Source organism: Gobius niger (genome assembly GCF_951799975.1).
Source record: "Gobius niger genome assembly, chromosome: 12".
NCBI lineage: Eukaryota > Metazoa > Chordata > Actinopteri > Gobiiformes > Gobiidae > Gobius > Gobius niger.
The window spans coordinates 23,804,119-23,821,627 of NC_136863.1; the positions used below are offsets into that span (position 1 = coordinate 23,804,119).

The 17,509-nt window shown below is 41.9% G+C and overlaps 1 protein-coding gene across 2 annotated transcripts in view; it reads left to right on the forward strand.

Moving 5' to 3' along the window:
- Nucleotides 1-17,412, forward strand: part of wasla (WASP like actin nucleation promoting factor a) — an 18,245-nt gene extending 833 nt beyond the window's left edge. The window contains exons 2-11 of one of the 2 annotated variants that reach the window (XM_079567687.1): nucleotides 3,265-3,399; nucleotides 4,671-4,757; nucleotides 4,866-4,962; nucleotides 5,274-5,297; nucleotides 9,749-9,959; nucleotides 10,830-10,872; nucleotides 11,379-11,532; nucleotides 14,189-14,784; nucleotides 14,913-15,021; nucleotides 16,546-17,412. In XM_079567687.1, coding sequence (XP_079423813.1) covers nucleotides 3,265-3,399; nucleotides 4,671-4,757; nucleotides 4,866-4,962; nucleotides 5,274-5,297; nucleotides 9,749-9,959; nucleotides 10,830-10,872; nucleotides 11,379-11,532; nucleotides 14,189-14,784; nucleotides 14,913-15,021; nucleotides 16,546-16,607 — 1,518 coding nt within the window. In that variant the 3' untranslated portion in view covers nucleotides 16,608-17,412. The remainder of the gene's footprint in view (nucleotides 1-3,264; nucleotides 3,400-4,670; nucleotides 4,758-4,865; nucleotides 4,963-5,273; nucleotides 5,298-9,748; nucleotides 9,960-10,829; nucleotides 10,873-11,378; nucleotides 11,533-14,188; nucleotides 14,785-14,912; nucleotides 15,022-16,545) is intronic. The other variant, XM_079567688.1, reaches the window with a different exon arrangement.
- The last annotated feature ends 97 nt before the right edge of the window (nucleotides 17,413-17,509 follow it).

Consider the following 17,509-nt stretch of genomic DNA (forward strand, 5'->3'; position numbering starts at 1 on the left):
AAGTACATCCCACTGCAATCTATTTGTAAAGATTGTTAAATAGTAGTAGCGGTTGTAGCTTAGATTATTATTGTCCATGGGTGTGATATAAAGTTTACAGAGTTCACACATTTTGTTTAATGCAGTACAAAGTTTTCCCATTTTACATACAAAACAACACTACTTATTTGCTTCTAACAACACCTTCCTCCAGCATTAAATAATGAAATCTTGAAATCTGAAATCTTGAAAGGCAAAAGAGGCCAAGGAAGAGCACAAAGGACGATTTGATACCGGTTCTCCTAATGTTTGACATCAATATCGGTTGGAGAGAATGGATGAGCGTATAGGATGGTGAAACAGTGCCTGGGATGAAAAAGTATCAACATATTTTTGGACAGGGCATGCTTTTTGGACCAGTGAGTGTTTTTCTTAGTGGGATATTGACAATTGGAATGTTGTAAGTTGACATTTCAAAGATGATGAAATGGACCAAAGAGATTCTCTCCCTGGATGCTTCCTTCAATATAAAGCCTGTACAAAAGGGTACTCCTACCCTTAAAGTGTGGTTGTAGGCTTACTGCAGTGGGAATTTATGCCGTACTGCTGCCTTTTCGAGCTTTGGGTGTAAAACCTGTGAACATTGCTGTACATTACTATTCCCCTTGAGTTAGTGGTTTGTCGCTTCAAGGGGGGGTGCGGCGTGTTTGTGTTTACTGCTGCATACTTTCTCTCAGCGCGAGTCCTAAAAGTTCTGATAGGGCATTTTAACGTGCAACCTGAAGACCTTTCCTGTGTGATGCCGTTAAGTGTTGTCCCGGTACACCTCTGACCTGCTCTCGTAAATCTCAGGCGAGGAAACGACGGGCCCTCCGGCGTTTCCTCTTTCTGCTTTTTTCCTCGCTGTGCAGAGGTAAGAATGACTCTGCGCTGCACAAAAAGAGAGAGGATTGCCAACAGTCAGTCTGACCTCGGTAAAAAAAAAAAAAACCTGCAGACCTCAGATCGGAGCAGGCCAGTTGTGGACCAGATAGTGCTGAGTGTTGCAGCTACATCCTGCCCAGCTCCTATCAAGGTTGTGTTTTAGGAAAAGAACAGGATTGTGTAGGGTAAGAGCGCACAGTGAAAAAAATTGGCCTCGTAGTTGATATTGTTTTGTACTATTGTAATATACTGTCTATTATTATTCTAAATTCACTTGACTGCATAGCTGTTGTTGACACATCAGTTAGAAATAATTGTGTACTGTACTTCAGGGCCATGAGTGAGTAGCAGCCCAATAAAATGTAGGATTCACCTTGTTTACCTGAATAAAACCGTTTCAGAGTCCCTCTGGTGCTAGTGTTGATGGGCTGATTGGGGGGTCTTTCATCTCCCCCTGGTGTCTCTGGCCAGAAAACCACACTTTCCCTGCACCGGGTCGGAGGCGGAATACACACTAATAGTATCACGAAGATGAAGCTAGCAGGCAAAGCTAAATGTGGGCTAGTGCCACTTTAGCAGTGTCTAGAGCCAAGTTTGAGTGAAATTATCTCCATTGTGTAATTGGCTTGTGGCACAATGTACAATATCAAGTTCAAGTTTATTTGTCATATGCATCAAGTACAGGGTACCAAAAGCAATGAAAAGAGTTTTGCCTTGGCGCTCTCTCTGCTGAACAAGAAACGAATCTACATATAAAACATCAATACTACACAACACAACATATCCCTCTCTTACTGCTTTAAAGCAGTACTAAGTAACTCATGCCCCAAGAGGCCATAAGCACAACTGCAGGTGTCGTAGCAAGTTGCAGTTTTTTACTCATTAATTGTCCATGAGAGCAAATACTACACTGACAGAAAAGACAAAGTTGGAGAGGGATATTGTACATACAACTATACAATGGAGATTATTTTTTTCACTCAAACTTGGCTGTAAATACTGTTCACTCACACTTGGCTGTAAATACTGTTTAAGTGGCGCAAGCCCGCATTTAGCTTTGCCCATTAGCCTGTTAGCTTTTTCTTCGTGATTCCATTAGTGTGTATTTGTGCTCCGAGCAGGGAAAGCTGCAAGTGTGGTTTTCTGGCCAGATGCACCAGGAGGAGATGAAAGATAGCCACTTCACCAGCATAAAACTATGATTAGTTTCCATCTATATCATGTCAATAAATCTAAGTGAGAAAAACATTAAAGCCCGTCAGAATTGTAACCATTTTAAATTAGCCTCCGTGTCTGACGTGCAGTGTAAAATGTAATAAAGGCTAAATATTGACACGTGCGTCAGTAATGTTTTCGAACCAAGCTGAATGACTGTTGCCAAAGCCATCTGGATTTTAAATTAGTGAATGCGCAGGCTACTCCCATATGCCATCCCTTGGTTTCAAAATTCCCACTTAAAATCTGTTTGGAAGTGTTTGTCATCCAGGACCAGGAGTTTTTCCATCGTCGTCAGGGCTTTTGAAAGCCGAGGAAGACGTTGGCACAGGCTTGAGCTCAACCATCCGATGTCATGTGAACGCACCAAAACTGCGCCGCTAATAACATGGCAAATTAAGAATCTAAGAATAGATTTAAATTGGAAAGCTTGCCTAACTGGGCCATAAAACCCTCGTCTTGGTATAAAACCGCTTTTCCTTGATCAATTTACTGGCAGTGTCTTTATACTGTTACCACAAAAGTATAACATTTCTCTCTTGTTTCTCTGGTATTGCCCACTTTTCATTGTCTTGTGTTGCCGGTAATCCCCCTTCATTAAAAAACCCCTAGTCATACATGGTAAACTAACAGAGCTTCATTAAAATGATATTGTAACCTAATCAGATTGCAACAGGCTTCGTCTTGCTCATTGTGTTTGGCCTTTTGTGCAGACTTTTAGGTGACCGACTGTGATCTTTATCTAGGCAGGTCTTGCGAGATTCTCTTGTTTTCTTTCGACACACGTGCAGCTGAGTGTGTAGAAAGGGCTTTAACAAGTTTGCAGATGTGATGGGAACAGCTGGACAGATGCAAGAGAGAGCTTGAGTTATTGCACAGTTCTGGAGTGAAACGTCCAAATGCAAAAAACAAAAATGTGGCTGTTGGGTTGTATTTACATATAATTCCACAATTTCCTTCCATCACCTCTATGCCGGCAAGGGTCATTAGTTGGAAAGAATCGACATAGTCACGACCACAGTCACCCTTTCAATAAATGCTAATTAATGAAGTTTGCAGGCCTGGTTACCTCTCCACACATAAAACCTCTCACTTGTGCTGACATAGCAGCGTCCGCTCAGTGTCTTCCTCTTTTGTCCGTTGCAGTCTCTGTGCTCGGCCGTGGTCCAGGTCTATGCGGCGGATCGCAGCTGCACGTGGCTGAAGAGGTGCTGCGGAGTGGCCTGTCTGGTCAAAGACAACCCCCAGAGGTCCTACTTCATCAGAGTGTTCGACATCAAGGTGAGTGAGATGGAGCTGAAGGGAAAGGATTCAGACTGCTTGTGTGTGGGCTAAAAGGCTGCACTATACTATACCAACTCTGATATATAATAGGCTTATGCTGTTTAGTGTGATGGGATCCCGGCATATTATGTCATCTGATGTCTACTTTGTGCTATAGTTGTGTTGTATTGTATTGCATTTAGTTTTATGTCCTATAATTAAGATTCAGAGCACTTTGCAAATGTTAAACCTATCCAGGGCCATTAAGATTTAAGAGAAAACTGTAATATGAACGGCTAAACTCAGACAAAAATCACTTGTCAGTGATTTTTACTCGAGTTTCCTACTCGAGTAGGAAACTACAGCACCTGTTTAGTGCTGTATTTTCCTACACTTGGTTTTATAAACCGACCTTTCAGTGATCCGGGGTGGACAGAAAGAGATGTGGCCAGAGCTGCACAACAAAAGAACAGACTCGTGGACTGTAAGCTGAAAGGACTATAGAATCAGAGCTGTGAGTAAATTAGTGAGAAAATACCAGAAAGCCCACACTCGGAGAGTCTTTTTAGACTTTTGAAGTCATATTTACTGCACATTGTGGTTGGATGCTTGTCGTTAATTTTCGAGAATTGAAGGTTAATATTTCCACAAAGCACTGCTGTAATTATTTACAAATACACCAGGAAGGCAAGAGATTGTTGAATTCTGTAAAGTGATTTCTTGAAGATATTCTTGGCACTTTTTCTATTTCACAAACGTCTATGTACATAATAAGTAATTAGTTTAACGGTCAGCACTGTCTCTACCTAATCAACAATGATTACAGGGCATTTCTTTAGGTGAATGAGAAATATCATAATAATCAATTTTGCAATGTGTTAATAAAAGTGTCTGGAGGTGCTGGTGTCTCGGTATATTACAGTGGTCTCGAGTATCAGGTCTGGACGACTACAATCTAGTAATTATCAAACCCACATATTTTTGCGCATAAATAAATAATGTGTAAGGGTCCTTTTTATGCTCACAACCCCAGCATCATGTCATGACAGCGAGAACTGCCTGTGCTTTAATGAGCAGCTGACTGTTCTCTCCCTCAGGCCCAACTGCTGCTCAGCAACTGCTCTACATCAACCACATGCTGACTTCTGTTTATTGAGCACACTGACTTTACTGACTTTGTTTAAATTGCTCTCGACAACATCTTGTGAAACAAAAATGAGTTTGTAATGTCATGACCGTATCTATTACAAATACATTCATTAATTTGTATTTATTTATTTAATTCCCAGGAAGGAAAAACCATGTACGAGCAGGAGCTCTACCACAACTTCTCAATCAGCTGCCCCAGGTCCTACTTTATCACATTTGCAGGAGATGTGAGTATTTTGCCCACGTCCAAACACAAACTAGATGAAATGCAAAGTTCTCTCATCAACATTGTTACAGATCTTTCTTTTTCTCCCCACCCCCCTGTACATTTACAGACAAGTCAGATCGGCCTAAACTTTGCCAGTGAAGAAGAGGCGAAGAGGTTTCGAGCCGCCATCAATGATCTCCTCAATCGCAGACAGAGGAAAACGGGTAAGCTTCTAATGTGTGACTCCCAAATCAGCCTTTGCTTCATCCCACATTAATTCTGCCATTACGTAACACAAGCACTTTTCAGCTTTTTTTATGAGACCTTTTTCTTTTCTTTTTTTTTCTTCATTCCTGAAGCAACATTTTTAATATTTATAACTGAGTCATAAAAAAACGCTTTGGGTTCTTCACTAATCCTGCTCTAACATACCATTTCTGGACTCTGGCTTCTTCTTCTCCTGCTCCCTGAAGTTTCCTTAAACTCATCTCTCATAACACAGCTTAATATAATTGATGTAATTTGTCTTTTGCAGAGAAAAGGAGTGATCCTAGAAATGGTATGTTAAAGCTTTATCCATAGTATTGCATTTCACCCTCTATTTCTTCCTGCGGAGGTTACCGCTTCTGCCCTTGCCTTTTTTTCTTCTTTTTTTTTTAAGGCTATTCACTGCTTTGCTCAGCACGCCTGAATAACGATTATAGCCTTGCACACTGGTTGAAGTATCTATGAAACACACTTGTTGTGGCACGACCAGCAGATAGATGGTTGTTGTGGGTTAATCTGGTCAGCAGGAAGTCCATCTGCTCCATATGTAGACCACATGCTCTACGCTGCTCCTTTTAAACCCAGCGAGGTTCACTTCAGGCCTAATCTATAATCCTCGCCGCCGCTCCAGGTGATGTTGTTTTGATTGTCTGAAGATACGCCCCCCCCCAAGAAAAAGATAAATGCAGTGCCAAAATGGCCTCTAAGCATTCTTGTTATTGCTTGGAATATAAAGTTAGATTCACATTGCGTGCACTGCAGATGGACAGAGGAAATGAGATCTGAAATTCTTTAAAGATTAAAACAAAAGATTGGACAATGGACACATCATCTATCAGTCATCACTACAAGCGACATGTTTTATATTGGCGCACACCAGAATAGACCAAGACGGCACCTAAGGACTAAAGTGACACAAGTTTAACAAAAATTCCACCGTTTCCAACAGCAACGGGCCGGCCAAACCTGTACAGTGTGTACGTTAAGTCGCTGGGTAAACTTTCTCCGTGAACTCTTTGTGACATTTGAGCTGAAACTGGAGACTGCAGGCTCTGGATGCGCCGCTCTCTCAGGAAGGGACCTCATTCTTCTCACTTTTCTGTGTCTTTGTCCACGAAGAGTTTGCTCACAGCGTCGTAACACCATCAACAAAAGACCTGAGTCCATCCGGGAGGGGGGGTTACTCAACAGTGTCTTCAAATGCCAAACAGTAGCCCACAGCGATGTTTATGTTGTTTTGAGCGATGCATTTTCTGCTTTGCGTTAGGGCTGCAGTAGGAAATTATTTCAAGGGCATTATTGTGCACACATAATGACTCTATCTGTGACCTTGCAGCCCAAACAAACCAAATAAAGTCGATTTAAAGGAATAGGCCACTGTTTTTAAATACTGAGATATGTTCTTGCCTTAGATTAGACGAGTTGATGTGTAGCTGTCTGGTCTTTACGCATGAGCTCAGTCATGTAAACAGAGCACAGACGGTGTTAGCATTTAGCCTCTCCTCTTCTCATCTATGGATCCAAACGGAGGGGAAGTTGGAAGCTCTTCTACGTTTTCACTATTAAATATGGTTTCATGAGCCTGTACACGATCGAAGTATAGTCACACAAATTAAACATGTTGATTTTCTGCCCTGCAATATAGTAGTGTAGGTGTAGTTATATTACTAGGCCTTGCAATATAGTTCCCCTTTATATCCGCTTAGAAGATTGATGTTTAATTTTTTGTGACTATACTTGGATCGTGTACAGGCTCATGTAACCATAATTAAATTGGGAAAACATTGGAAGAGCTTGGTTGCTTCTAACTTCACCTCCTTTTGGATCCATAGATGAGAAGAGGAGAGGCTAAATACTAACGCCGTCTGTGCTCTGTTTACGTGACTGAGCGCACGCGTAAAGACCAAACAGCTACATATCAGCTGGTCTAAGGTAAGAACATATCTCAGTATTTTAAAACGGTGGCCTATTCCTTTTAACAAAACAAACAGTTTTTTACCTCTTAATCACCATCTCAACTGAGCACAATTTGTCCAATTTGGCATTAGCCAAGTCTTAGAGCTTCTTGGAAAAAAAGCGTCAAAAGCGCAACAAAGGTGAAAGGAAAACGAGGCTGAAAGCGCAACAGAAGAGCAACAAAAAGTGGCAAAAGATGAAAAAGTGGTTAAAATCCAATGACAGCACGGCAATAATGGGAGGAAAAAGATCCACATAGATCAGTTTTGTAAGTCTTAGCTTTAAAATGAGGCGTCAGACTGGCCTATAGGCTGTAAGCTTTTAGATTTGGGTAATGCCGAACTGGAGAAAATGCACTCGTTTCAGAGGTTAGGATTGAGACAACATTTTATACGAGCGATCGCGATGTCGTCACATCCGTTGGCCGTGGTAGGCATTTTACATTTTCATATGTGATAAAAAATGTATTAATATCCTATGATCGGCAAAAACAATGTCCATAAACAGGGCGTTGCTTCTCTTGCGCTGTAACAGATCTATAATTATATAAAACCGTGTTGGAGACCTGGATGCAACAGCTGTTGCCTACCATTCACCAAAACATCCGGCAAAAATTGCGAAAGTAAATAATAACATCGATCGCTTGTATTTAATCATCCTTGTCAATCCAGCCAACCAGCAAGAGGAAAAGAGTTAAAACACCAAGACAAAGACTCATCCCATAATCCCACTGACCATAAGTTTTCTGGTGTCATGTAAATTTATGTTGGGTATTTCTTGTCACTGCATATAGTTTCTTTCACCCATCATTGCCACATGTACAAATGAAATAAAAATCTGTACGGGTTTAATTGAGGCGTAAATGCAAGCTCCAGTTGAATTAGCTTTCTTACATACCGGTACTTTCAGAGAAATAGCAGAGCCTTCATTATTTTCAATCATTTGTGGACAGAGTGATATATTAAAAGTGCCAGTTCTACTATATTTCTCATAAAAAGAACATTTTGGTAGTATTTGTGTCATTCTGAGAATCTGCCGGCTAATAGACGGATTTTCATTTCAGCTTCAGTTTATACGTTCAGCTGTTTCCCACGATCAGCGCGTACGGACTCCGGTTATAATCTCGTGTAAAGATAACTCAACATCTGCTCCGAGCTTAATAGACTTTCAGAAACCTTCATTAAACATGTCTCTGGCTCGCTCTACTTTGCAACTTTTTGCTCGTTTTTGCCATACGTAGACCAGCACTTTCCTAACAAGGCCATCCCACGCAGTGTGAAATGGGACGCCCACACAGCCCTATCATCCCGGGCCTCAGGGGTAGGGGGGGACTTCAGATTTGAGGCAAAGTTTGTTCGATGATTCGCGGGGAGACCAGGGATTTATGCTGCTGGGATTATCTGTGGATTAGTGCTTATGTTGTCGGACGCCTCTTCAGTTTGTAAAGATTACCAAGAACTGGTGGGACGAGCAGCGGAGAGCGACGAGGAGGAGGACGTTAATATATTGAGATGAATCTTTTAAACGCTCAGAGCAGACGGATCAAATGTGCGAGTCGGACACGTGCACCAAGTATTTGATACCATTGCCCTCTGCAAAGATCAGCAGGCCGGGCCGGAGTGGTCTAGACTGGCTCACACCGTGGACTTAGACACACTTTATTGATCCATACGGAAAATTCAATTTAGCCACAGAGAAGCTCAGTGAAATCTGAATGGAATTAAAGCAAAAATCCCTCTTTGCTTTGTTGCATTTGTTTGACATAAAAAAGTAGCTAAAACTATAACCCACATTTGAATAAGTGTAGATCAGTGTGTCCCAAGCAGGGGTACTTGAAATATTTTCATGTAAAAAAAAACAAAGATAAAACTGAATTGTATAAAGTAAAGCTATAAATAAAACATTACAGTAAACAGTGTGAGTTTGAGAGTGTTCAGCAGTCTTCTTGCTTGTAAATAAGAGTATTAGTCATTCACTTTCTAACTGATGAGTGATACCTTCGAGGCAGAGGGTACTAGGGAGTATAAATAAAACCACTGCTGTGTTGACCATAAACAGTGTAGGTGTTGGAGTAGATGTGTTTTATCATTTTATTTAGCGCTCACTTTTCCAGGTCTATTTACGTCGTTGTACTTCCTTCTGTTTAAGGGGGAAAGTTGACATTGAGACTATGTTGATTGTAAACAACAAAACAGTAAACGGCAAACACGGGTATATTGAATAAGAACAGGCGGGGCTAATGTCCTGACTAACACATACAGCAAATCCAGACTAGTGGAACCTAAAACGGACGAAGCCTCTTGGATGAGAAGAGAAAAAAAAAAATCCAGTATAGATGACAGTCACAAACAAACATCCTTTAAATTTAATGACAACACAACTCATGAAATCTTACGGAATCACTGCATGGACTTAGGACGGGACATATTATCCTTTCATCATTTGTGCTGAAATAGCTAAAACAATCCTGGATGAGAGCAGTCCTGAGTTTGAACCCACTACACTAAAGTGTTCTGCACATGCATGCTCTAACAACTTTCTGCAGCCACGTGTGCTGCAACTTTGACTAAGCTTTGACTTGATGTGTCAATGTGATCTTTCCCTATAAACTTGCAACAGCCCTTTGTCCTTTGATACAACGGTCTTTCCCATGCCCTCGCCGAAGACGCGAACAATGTCTCAGATTTAACTCAACTGAACCAGTACAACAAGTACAGAAAATGTTAATCATTTTTCCTCCGCCGCCGCTCTCTCCCCTCCCTGCGTTACTGTACTGCATGTGTGTAGGTCCGGCGCTGCCTATGGCCACAGTGGACATCAAGAACCCAGAGATCAACAACGTGCGCTTCCACAACTCCCACCATCACCAGCCGCAAGTCCAGCACTACCACCTCAACAACATGCTCAGCCACAGCGCGCTCAACCAGAAAGACAAGAAAACCAAAGGCAAGAAGAAGAAATTGACCAAAGCGGACATCGGCACGCCAAGCAACTTCCAGTAAGTCCTTGAAGATTGGTCATTGGGAAACAAAATATCAGACTGTTGGGTGCACAGATCTTTTGGGATGGGATCTGGTGGGGTTCGGAGGTGAGAGGAGCAGAGGGCAAGTTCTCGGGATCTATTGGTCAGTGCGGATGGCAGCAGTAAACACTTGGTGTCAATGGAGGCTCTGTCTGAGGAGCTGACGTATGACTTGCTGCTTAGCATGGGCACGTGGGCGACTGGGCGCAGATGCTCAACAGTTGCTTTCTGAGTGGCTTTGTGTGGCAATATCAGGGATTTTTTGGGGGAAATATTGTTCAACACCATGATGTCATATGACTAAAACGTGGCATTGCTCACATTGAAGTCATGTGCAATTGAACATTTATAAAATAGGCTTTAATCTCCAGCTTTGGTACTCATGACCACCAAACTAAGCTTAAAGGTGTATTATGCAACTTTGTCTGTGGAAAAGCAGTTGATATTTGTGCATATTTGGCCTTGTTGTGACCCAGCGGGTGTGTGAGTGGTCAGCATGGTGCCTTTACTTTCAATCACAGTGGTCTCTAGGACGCTCCAGGATCAATTGTTCGGGAGGTTTTCATTGCTGAAAACCTACACGAGAAAACCTACAAAACAATTGATCCTTCCGCGTTGTAGGGACCACTGTGATGGAAAGAAAAGGCACCATGCTGACCACTCATGCACCCGCTGGGTCACTACAAAGTCAAATATGCACAAATATCAACTTTTTTTCTGTAGAAAAAGTTGCGTAATGCAGCTTTAAGTCCAAAAAGTGAAACTACTGTCACTATAAATGTTCATTATTTTGCTGTTCATTACTTCTTACCTCTCTAACGCTGCCTCTCTCATGTGCCTCTGCAGACACATTGGCCATGTGGGATGGGACCCGAACACGGGCTTTGATGTGAGTACCGTCAGCTCTGACACAGTGGAGAGACCCGAGCGGCCGCTGTGACGTAACCAACAATAGGCCTCTGTTGTTCCCTCGTGTTCAAAAACATCTCAAGCTCTTGAACCGCAGACCCACTAAATGTTCCACACGAGCCAAATTCTTTTCAATAAACATTCTAGAATCCGATAGAACTGACATCACAGAAGCTAATAGAGGGGTATTACCTCTTATTGACGCCTGTGTCCAGTCTAATTTTAGTCATTTCAAATAGAGTGGGGGTTTCACAAATATATTTAACTACCTGGCACATTATGTTACTGTAATTCTCCAACTTGTGCAGGCCATGTTTGTTTGTATTTCGAAATGTGCTGGTGTAAATTTAACTTACAGTACTTCTCCTCAACGGCCACCAGAGGTCACTCTAAGGCTGTAGCTTAACCACAGTCAAAGCAGTATGATCACAGTGTGTTTGTTTATTTTTCTTTTTTTTCCTTTTCATATTGTTTTTTTTTTTTCAGTTGAATAACCTGGATCCAGAGCTAAAGAACCTGTTTGATATGTGTGGGATCTCGGAGGCGCAGCTCAAAGACAGAGAAATGTCGAAAGCCATCTACGACTTCATCGAGAAGAAAGGAGGCGTCGAGGCTGTGAAAAACGAGTTCCGAAGGCAAGGTGAGGTCACAGACTCTCATCTTTTGTGAAAAATAAAATCCCAAATGTTTTACAGGTCATTGGATATTCCCTATCCACTTGGGATGTTCATGGTTGACTGTTACTTATTGTGTAAAGGGTTAAGAGCCCTTTGCCTGGTTTAACTGCACCGATCCGTCTGTGGATCTCATACTCCATCTATCACCGGACTGAACAAAACCACAATACTTGAACTTCTCCACCTGAGAACTCAACATCGACCTGGAGAGGGCAAGCCACCTTTTTCAGCTGTTATTCAACTTTTATTATAGGGATCACGTAACATAAGGCACAGACACACTTTTTTATTAGGGATGCAACTATTCACTTTAGTCACAATTTTTTTTTATTCATTTATATTTGCTCTCAAAGATAACTTGACTGTCATCTATTTTCTCGTCGGCATCAAAAGATCCTAAAATGCTCACTTTTCAGCTCAGTCCCAGAGTTGTGCTTTTGCGGGCGAGTGCAGAACAGTCAAGGACAAGGGCAAGTCTAAGTAACATCAAGGATTTTCCAAAGAATCTCACTTCAACTACAAACGCATTCCACGCGTAGATGTTTACAATTGTTTTGAACTCCTGCCTCCGCTCTCAGTCCTTCATTTTTATGTTGGACGTAAATGGGAGCTGAGTGCAGATGAACACTGTTTTCATCGCCGCAGTTATTTTCAGTGACAGTTCCTCTGACCAGCGTTTCTGAATCTTTTATTAATGTGGCTTTGACAGCAGGAGGATAGAGGTGTGAGGCTGAACCAAATTCAAAACATGTCGCTTGTATCTCAAATATATGTCTTTTCAAATTCACTCTCAGAGATAAGTGTGTTTTATAATTTATTTTTTGATTAACTTTTCTTTCTTGTACTTGTGGTAAAGCCAAACACTTCTGGTGGACTCTGTGACTATTGCAACTATTATGTCCCTCCATAATTCTGTTCTGAAATGTATATTTTTTTTAGTCACGAGTAAGGCTGGGTACCGTTAAACAATAGCAGTCTGGGAGAAAAAAAAGGTTTAGGTACTACTGGTATACAAAAAATGAAAGAAGAAATAAAGAAATATCAAATCTTTGTATTAAAGTTTTGATGCTGTTGGTCTTCAAAATCTAAAGGATAATAAGTGAAAGATAAGTTGAAAAAACAGAAACAAGTGGAAGAAAACTCAAAGGAAAATTGGGGAAAGAATAAGGAAAATGCAGGAAAAAGTGTTTTTCCCACCCTTTTGTCGTGAAAGCAGTACTAAGTAACTACCTTAATTAATTATTTCCGTGGGTCCCTCTGGGGGTAATGCAAGTGTGTTGGTGTCTCCAACCTTGCAACTTCGCTGCACCGGGTCGGAGGCCCCAATACACACTAATGGAATCACGAAGAAGAAGCTAGCAGGCTAACTGCGGGCTAGCGCCACTTAAACAGTATTTACAGCCGAGTTTGAGTGAAAAGCAATATCTCCATTGTATTATTGGATGTACAATATCCCTCTTTCCCTCTGTCTTTTCTGTCAGCGTAGTATTTACTCCCACGGACAATTAATGAGCTAAAAAAACGCAACATGCTACGACTCCTGCAGTGGGGCTTATGGCCTCTAGGGGCATGAGTTACTTAGTTCTGCTTTAAAGGAATAGGCCACCGTTTTTACATACTAAGATATGTTCTTACCTCACTTTAGACGTGTTAATATATCCCCGTCTGGTCTTTGTCCGTGCGCTCTGTCACGCAAACGGAGCACATACGCAGCCTCTCCCACATGTCACAAAGCTCCGAAAAAGCTCACGATAGAAGCTACCAAGCTCTTCCACGTGTTCCCTATTTAAATAAAGTTACTTGAAGTGTTTTCATGCGAAGTATATTTACCCAGAAATGTAGCATGTCGATTTTATAAGCAAATAAAAAGGGGGACTATATTGTGAGGCGTAATGATACGAGGAGCAAAACGTCCGCGCAGTAACTCCTAAAGGTTATTGACGGAAGTGAGCGGGGGAAGTCTTTAGGAGTTACTACGCGGACGCTGTGCTCCTCGTATCATTACGCCTCACAATATAGTCCCCCTTTTTATTTGCTTATAAAATCGACATGCTACATTTCTGGGTAAATATACTTCGCATGAAAACACTTCACGTAACTTTATTTAAATAGGGAACACGTGGAAGAGCTTGGTAGCTTCTATCGTGAGCTTTTTCGGAGCTATGTGACATGTGGGAGAGGCTGCGTATGTGCTCCGTTTGCGTGACAGAGCGCGCGGACAAAGATCAGACGGGGATATATTAACTCGACTAAAGTGAGCTAAGAACATATCTTAGTATGTAAAAACGGTGGCCTATTCCTTTAAAGGAAGTTTGTTGGTTGTTTCACCTCAAACAAGGTGAAAGGAATTAATTAACATTATTAATCTGCTTGATGGTTCTATATGATAAATATTTTTGTATAGGTATCGGGCAAAGTATCGTTCAGGCATCTGTATCGATAACCAAGTATCGTTAAAGTACTGGTAGCGAAAAATAATTAACGGTACCCAGCCCTAGCCACGAGTCAGGTCTGAAGAGAGGCTCGCTCACTGACTGTACACATTATTTGAGAGATTTTTCTGCTATAAATAAATGCCTGTCCAGTGTCCAGTCTAATTCTGCTCTGTTTTCCCCTCAGCGCCACCGCCTCCCCCGTCACGCGGTGGCCCTCCTCCCCCTCCCCCTCCTCCTCACCACAGCACAGCGCCGCCTCCTCCTCCCCCTCCGTCGCGGGGCGGCCGCGGTGCTCCTCCTCCCCCTCCACCCTCCAGATCGCCAGCCTCGGCTCCTCCTCCGCCTCCGCCGCCCCCGTCCCGCCCTGGAGCCCTGGGCGCACCTCCTCCACCCCCTCCCCCCTCAAGAGGACACCAACCTCAGCATCACCACCACCAGCCGCCCCCTCCGCCGCCTCCATCCCACGCAAACAGCACCCCTCAGTCCGCACCTCCGCCCCCGCCTCCCCCGTCCCAGCAGCAGTCAACCCCCGCGGCCCCGCCTCCCCCACCACCACCACCGCCCCTGGGACCACCTCCGCCTCCAGAGCTCGACGGGGGAGAGACCCCTCACTCGCCCAGTCCGGGGTCAGGAGGGGGCAAGTCGGCCCTGTTAGAGCAGATCCGAGGAGGGACACAGCTGAAGAAGGTGGAGCAGGTGAACCACAAACCCGCACCCGCCTCCACCACCGGACGGGACGCTCTGCTCGACCAGATCAGACAGGGCATTCAGCTCAAGACTGTGAGTACATCCAGTTATTAAGAGCTACTTTCACACTGATCTACATTTACATGGACTAAATATTACACTTGTATTTAGCTCCTGCACAAGGACGTACATTTTCTAAGCCCACATGTTTCTGTCCACAGGTGTCGGATCTTCCAGAGTCCAGTCCCCCGACATCGGCTCCCGCTGCAGGCATCGTGGGCGCGCTCATGGAGGTGATGCAGAAGAGGAGCAAAGCCATTCATTCTTCAGGTACGACATCCACTCAACCAACTGGTACTTGCTCTAATGTTGCTTTTGTTGAGATTTTGAAGCTGCACTTCCTGAATCAAAGTTATAAAGTTAAAGGTAGTAAAATCTCTCAGCTGTTGCCTAAATGCGTTTGTAGCTCTCAAAGATTCTTCTGCACATCCCGATTGTTCGCTTGAGTTCATTAGAGGCTCGTCTCAGCCGGAGTTCATAGAAAGAAGTTGAGACGTGAACGGGGCAGAACCAATGCTTCACTGTGCTAATTTTAGCTTCTGACATCTTGGTTCACACTCGAGGAAAATGCGCTATATCATGATGCACAACAGCGTACATAATAAGAAATGTCTGTTTACAATGTACATCTATGACTCTACAAGAAAACATTTTGATTACCACAGCTTCAAATGGACTCTGCCTATTATTTAACTTGCTGTAGAGTGAAATCAAGTTTAGTCCCTTGCAGTACATTGTATTCACATTTGTGGGAAAAAGACGACGTAAGATAAGCACATAAAGTTCAATAAAATCAAGTCCAACTTGGGTACAGAATGTTTCGACAGACCAAATTGACCCATTGAGGTTATTATGGGGTAGGCACTTATAAGCTTTCTTGCTTCGGCCTTCTCCTATTAAGTTCCCATTACTATTTAATGATGTGATGATGTAAATTAAGAATGTAAAATTGCTTAAATAAATTACTACAACCACTAGAAGTGAGTGAAAAGCTGTTAGAAGGTAGCATGAAGCTAATGTTGGCATTATGGTTAGCATTCCCTGTTTATATTATATCCCTGTTATACATTCGAGCCATTTTGGCTTTTACAACATAATAGATTAGTTCTGTTCAGAACAAGTTCTGCGGTTTTATATCCCACACTCCTTTAAAGTGTGGTGCGTTATGGACTGACAGTTCCCTGTAAATATTGGACATTTAAACAAACGGACTTGAACATTTCAGGAGGATTTCCACAGCAACTGATCTGGTCTGTCAGATCATGTTTTTTCTTCTTCAATCTTCTACGGACTTCTTTCTTAATGCTAAATCCTGGCTGTAGAAAACTAACTGTTGTCACTTATACTGCTGAGGTGAGGGGTGTGGTGGGGGTGTACATTGAGGTGAGGGAGGTGCCGCACTCGTCTCCGCCTCGGGCCGAGTGCTTATCGCTTATTGGGGTTTTAAAATACCTTAAACTTGACAAGCTTCCTTTTGTTTCGGTTTGGACATTGGAAAATTCCTCATTATTAGTGTACAAAAATGTCGTATCTCAATTTAATATTCTTAATTTAGTTGGATTACCAATTTGTGTTGTACTGTGTAGTCAATGGTAAGAGACCCCATAATAATAATTTTTAATTTTATCAGCTACAACTTGCTGTTGTTGTTCTAGTTGTGAATAATCCTTTTTATACAGTATTTTCTCAGTGATTGCATCAGGGCACACTAAAGAAAAGCTTATCTACTTTTATCAATGCAATCTTTTAAAAATCAGTTCATAAACCATCCTTCTTAAATTGTGCTTATTTCAGACGAAGACGAGGATGACGATGAGGATGAAGATTTTGAGGACGATGACGAGTGGGAGGACTAGGACACAAACTCTTAAACTCTTCCAGGACAGGACTTCACTACAATGTAATGTAAATGTTGTATGAACTCAGTACATATTTATTTTTGCCTTTTTGTTTTATTTGAATTAATCTGTGCAATACCTCATCCGTTAAATCTGCACACCTCCCTTAGCCCTCCCTGTGTCGGGACGTTCTTTCTTGTTACTTAAAGAAGGCACTTAACCCATATCATCACCAGTTATGATGAAAAATAGAATAATGCATAGAAGTAAATGCAGAGAACTCTTTGGGAGATCATTTTAGTTTCTTTGTTTGTTTTTTCATTCCTTGCAAAAGAAAAGGGATAGTATTTGACCAAAACAGCACAAATATAAGCTTCAAAGTGAAGACACTAATAGTCCTATAATTTCTTTCAAGTTAGTTTGTAGGTTTTTGTTTTTACTTTTGACCAAACCATGAGGCGCCCGTGCTTCATTGTCTTCTACTTATATTTTTATTTGACGTGTTCGTTTGCACAGTTTATATCATGTTTTTTGTTCGATATTGATGTGTGTTTGTCTGAAGAAAAACTTGAGTTCATGGAAGTTTTATGGCTGAAAGTGTGCACGGAAACATGACTGATATGGTTAAATAGGCCCCGGGCAATTGGTGGTTTGAAGGTATGGAGTGCATTCATTTGATTAAAACTTGTTGAAAAGGTTATAGTACTTATAAATTAAAGCATTGTATTACATTTGAACGTACAATTTGATTTAACATAAATTCAGTAAGTAAACAAATTCTTTATATTAGCACTTTTGATAAGCAGAAGTGTGTTTAGTATTAATCTAAAAATGATGATGAATGTTATTGAAATTCAAGCACTTTTATTTTAAAATCCTATTAAGGTTTTAAATCATCTGAGCAAACACTTTTAAAACAG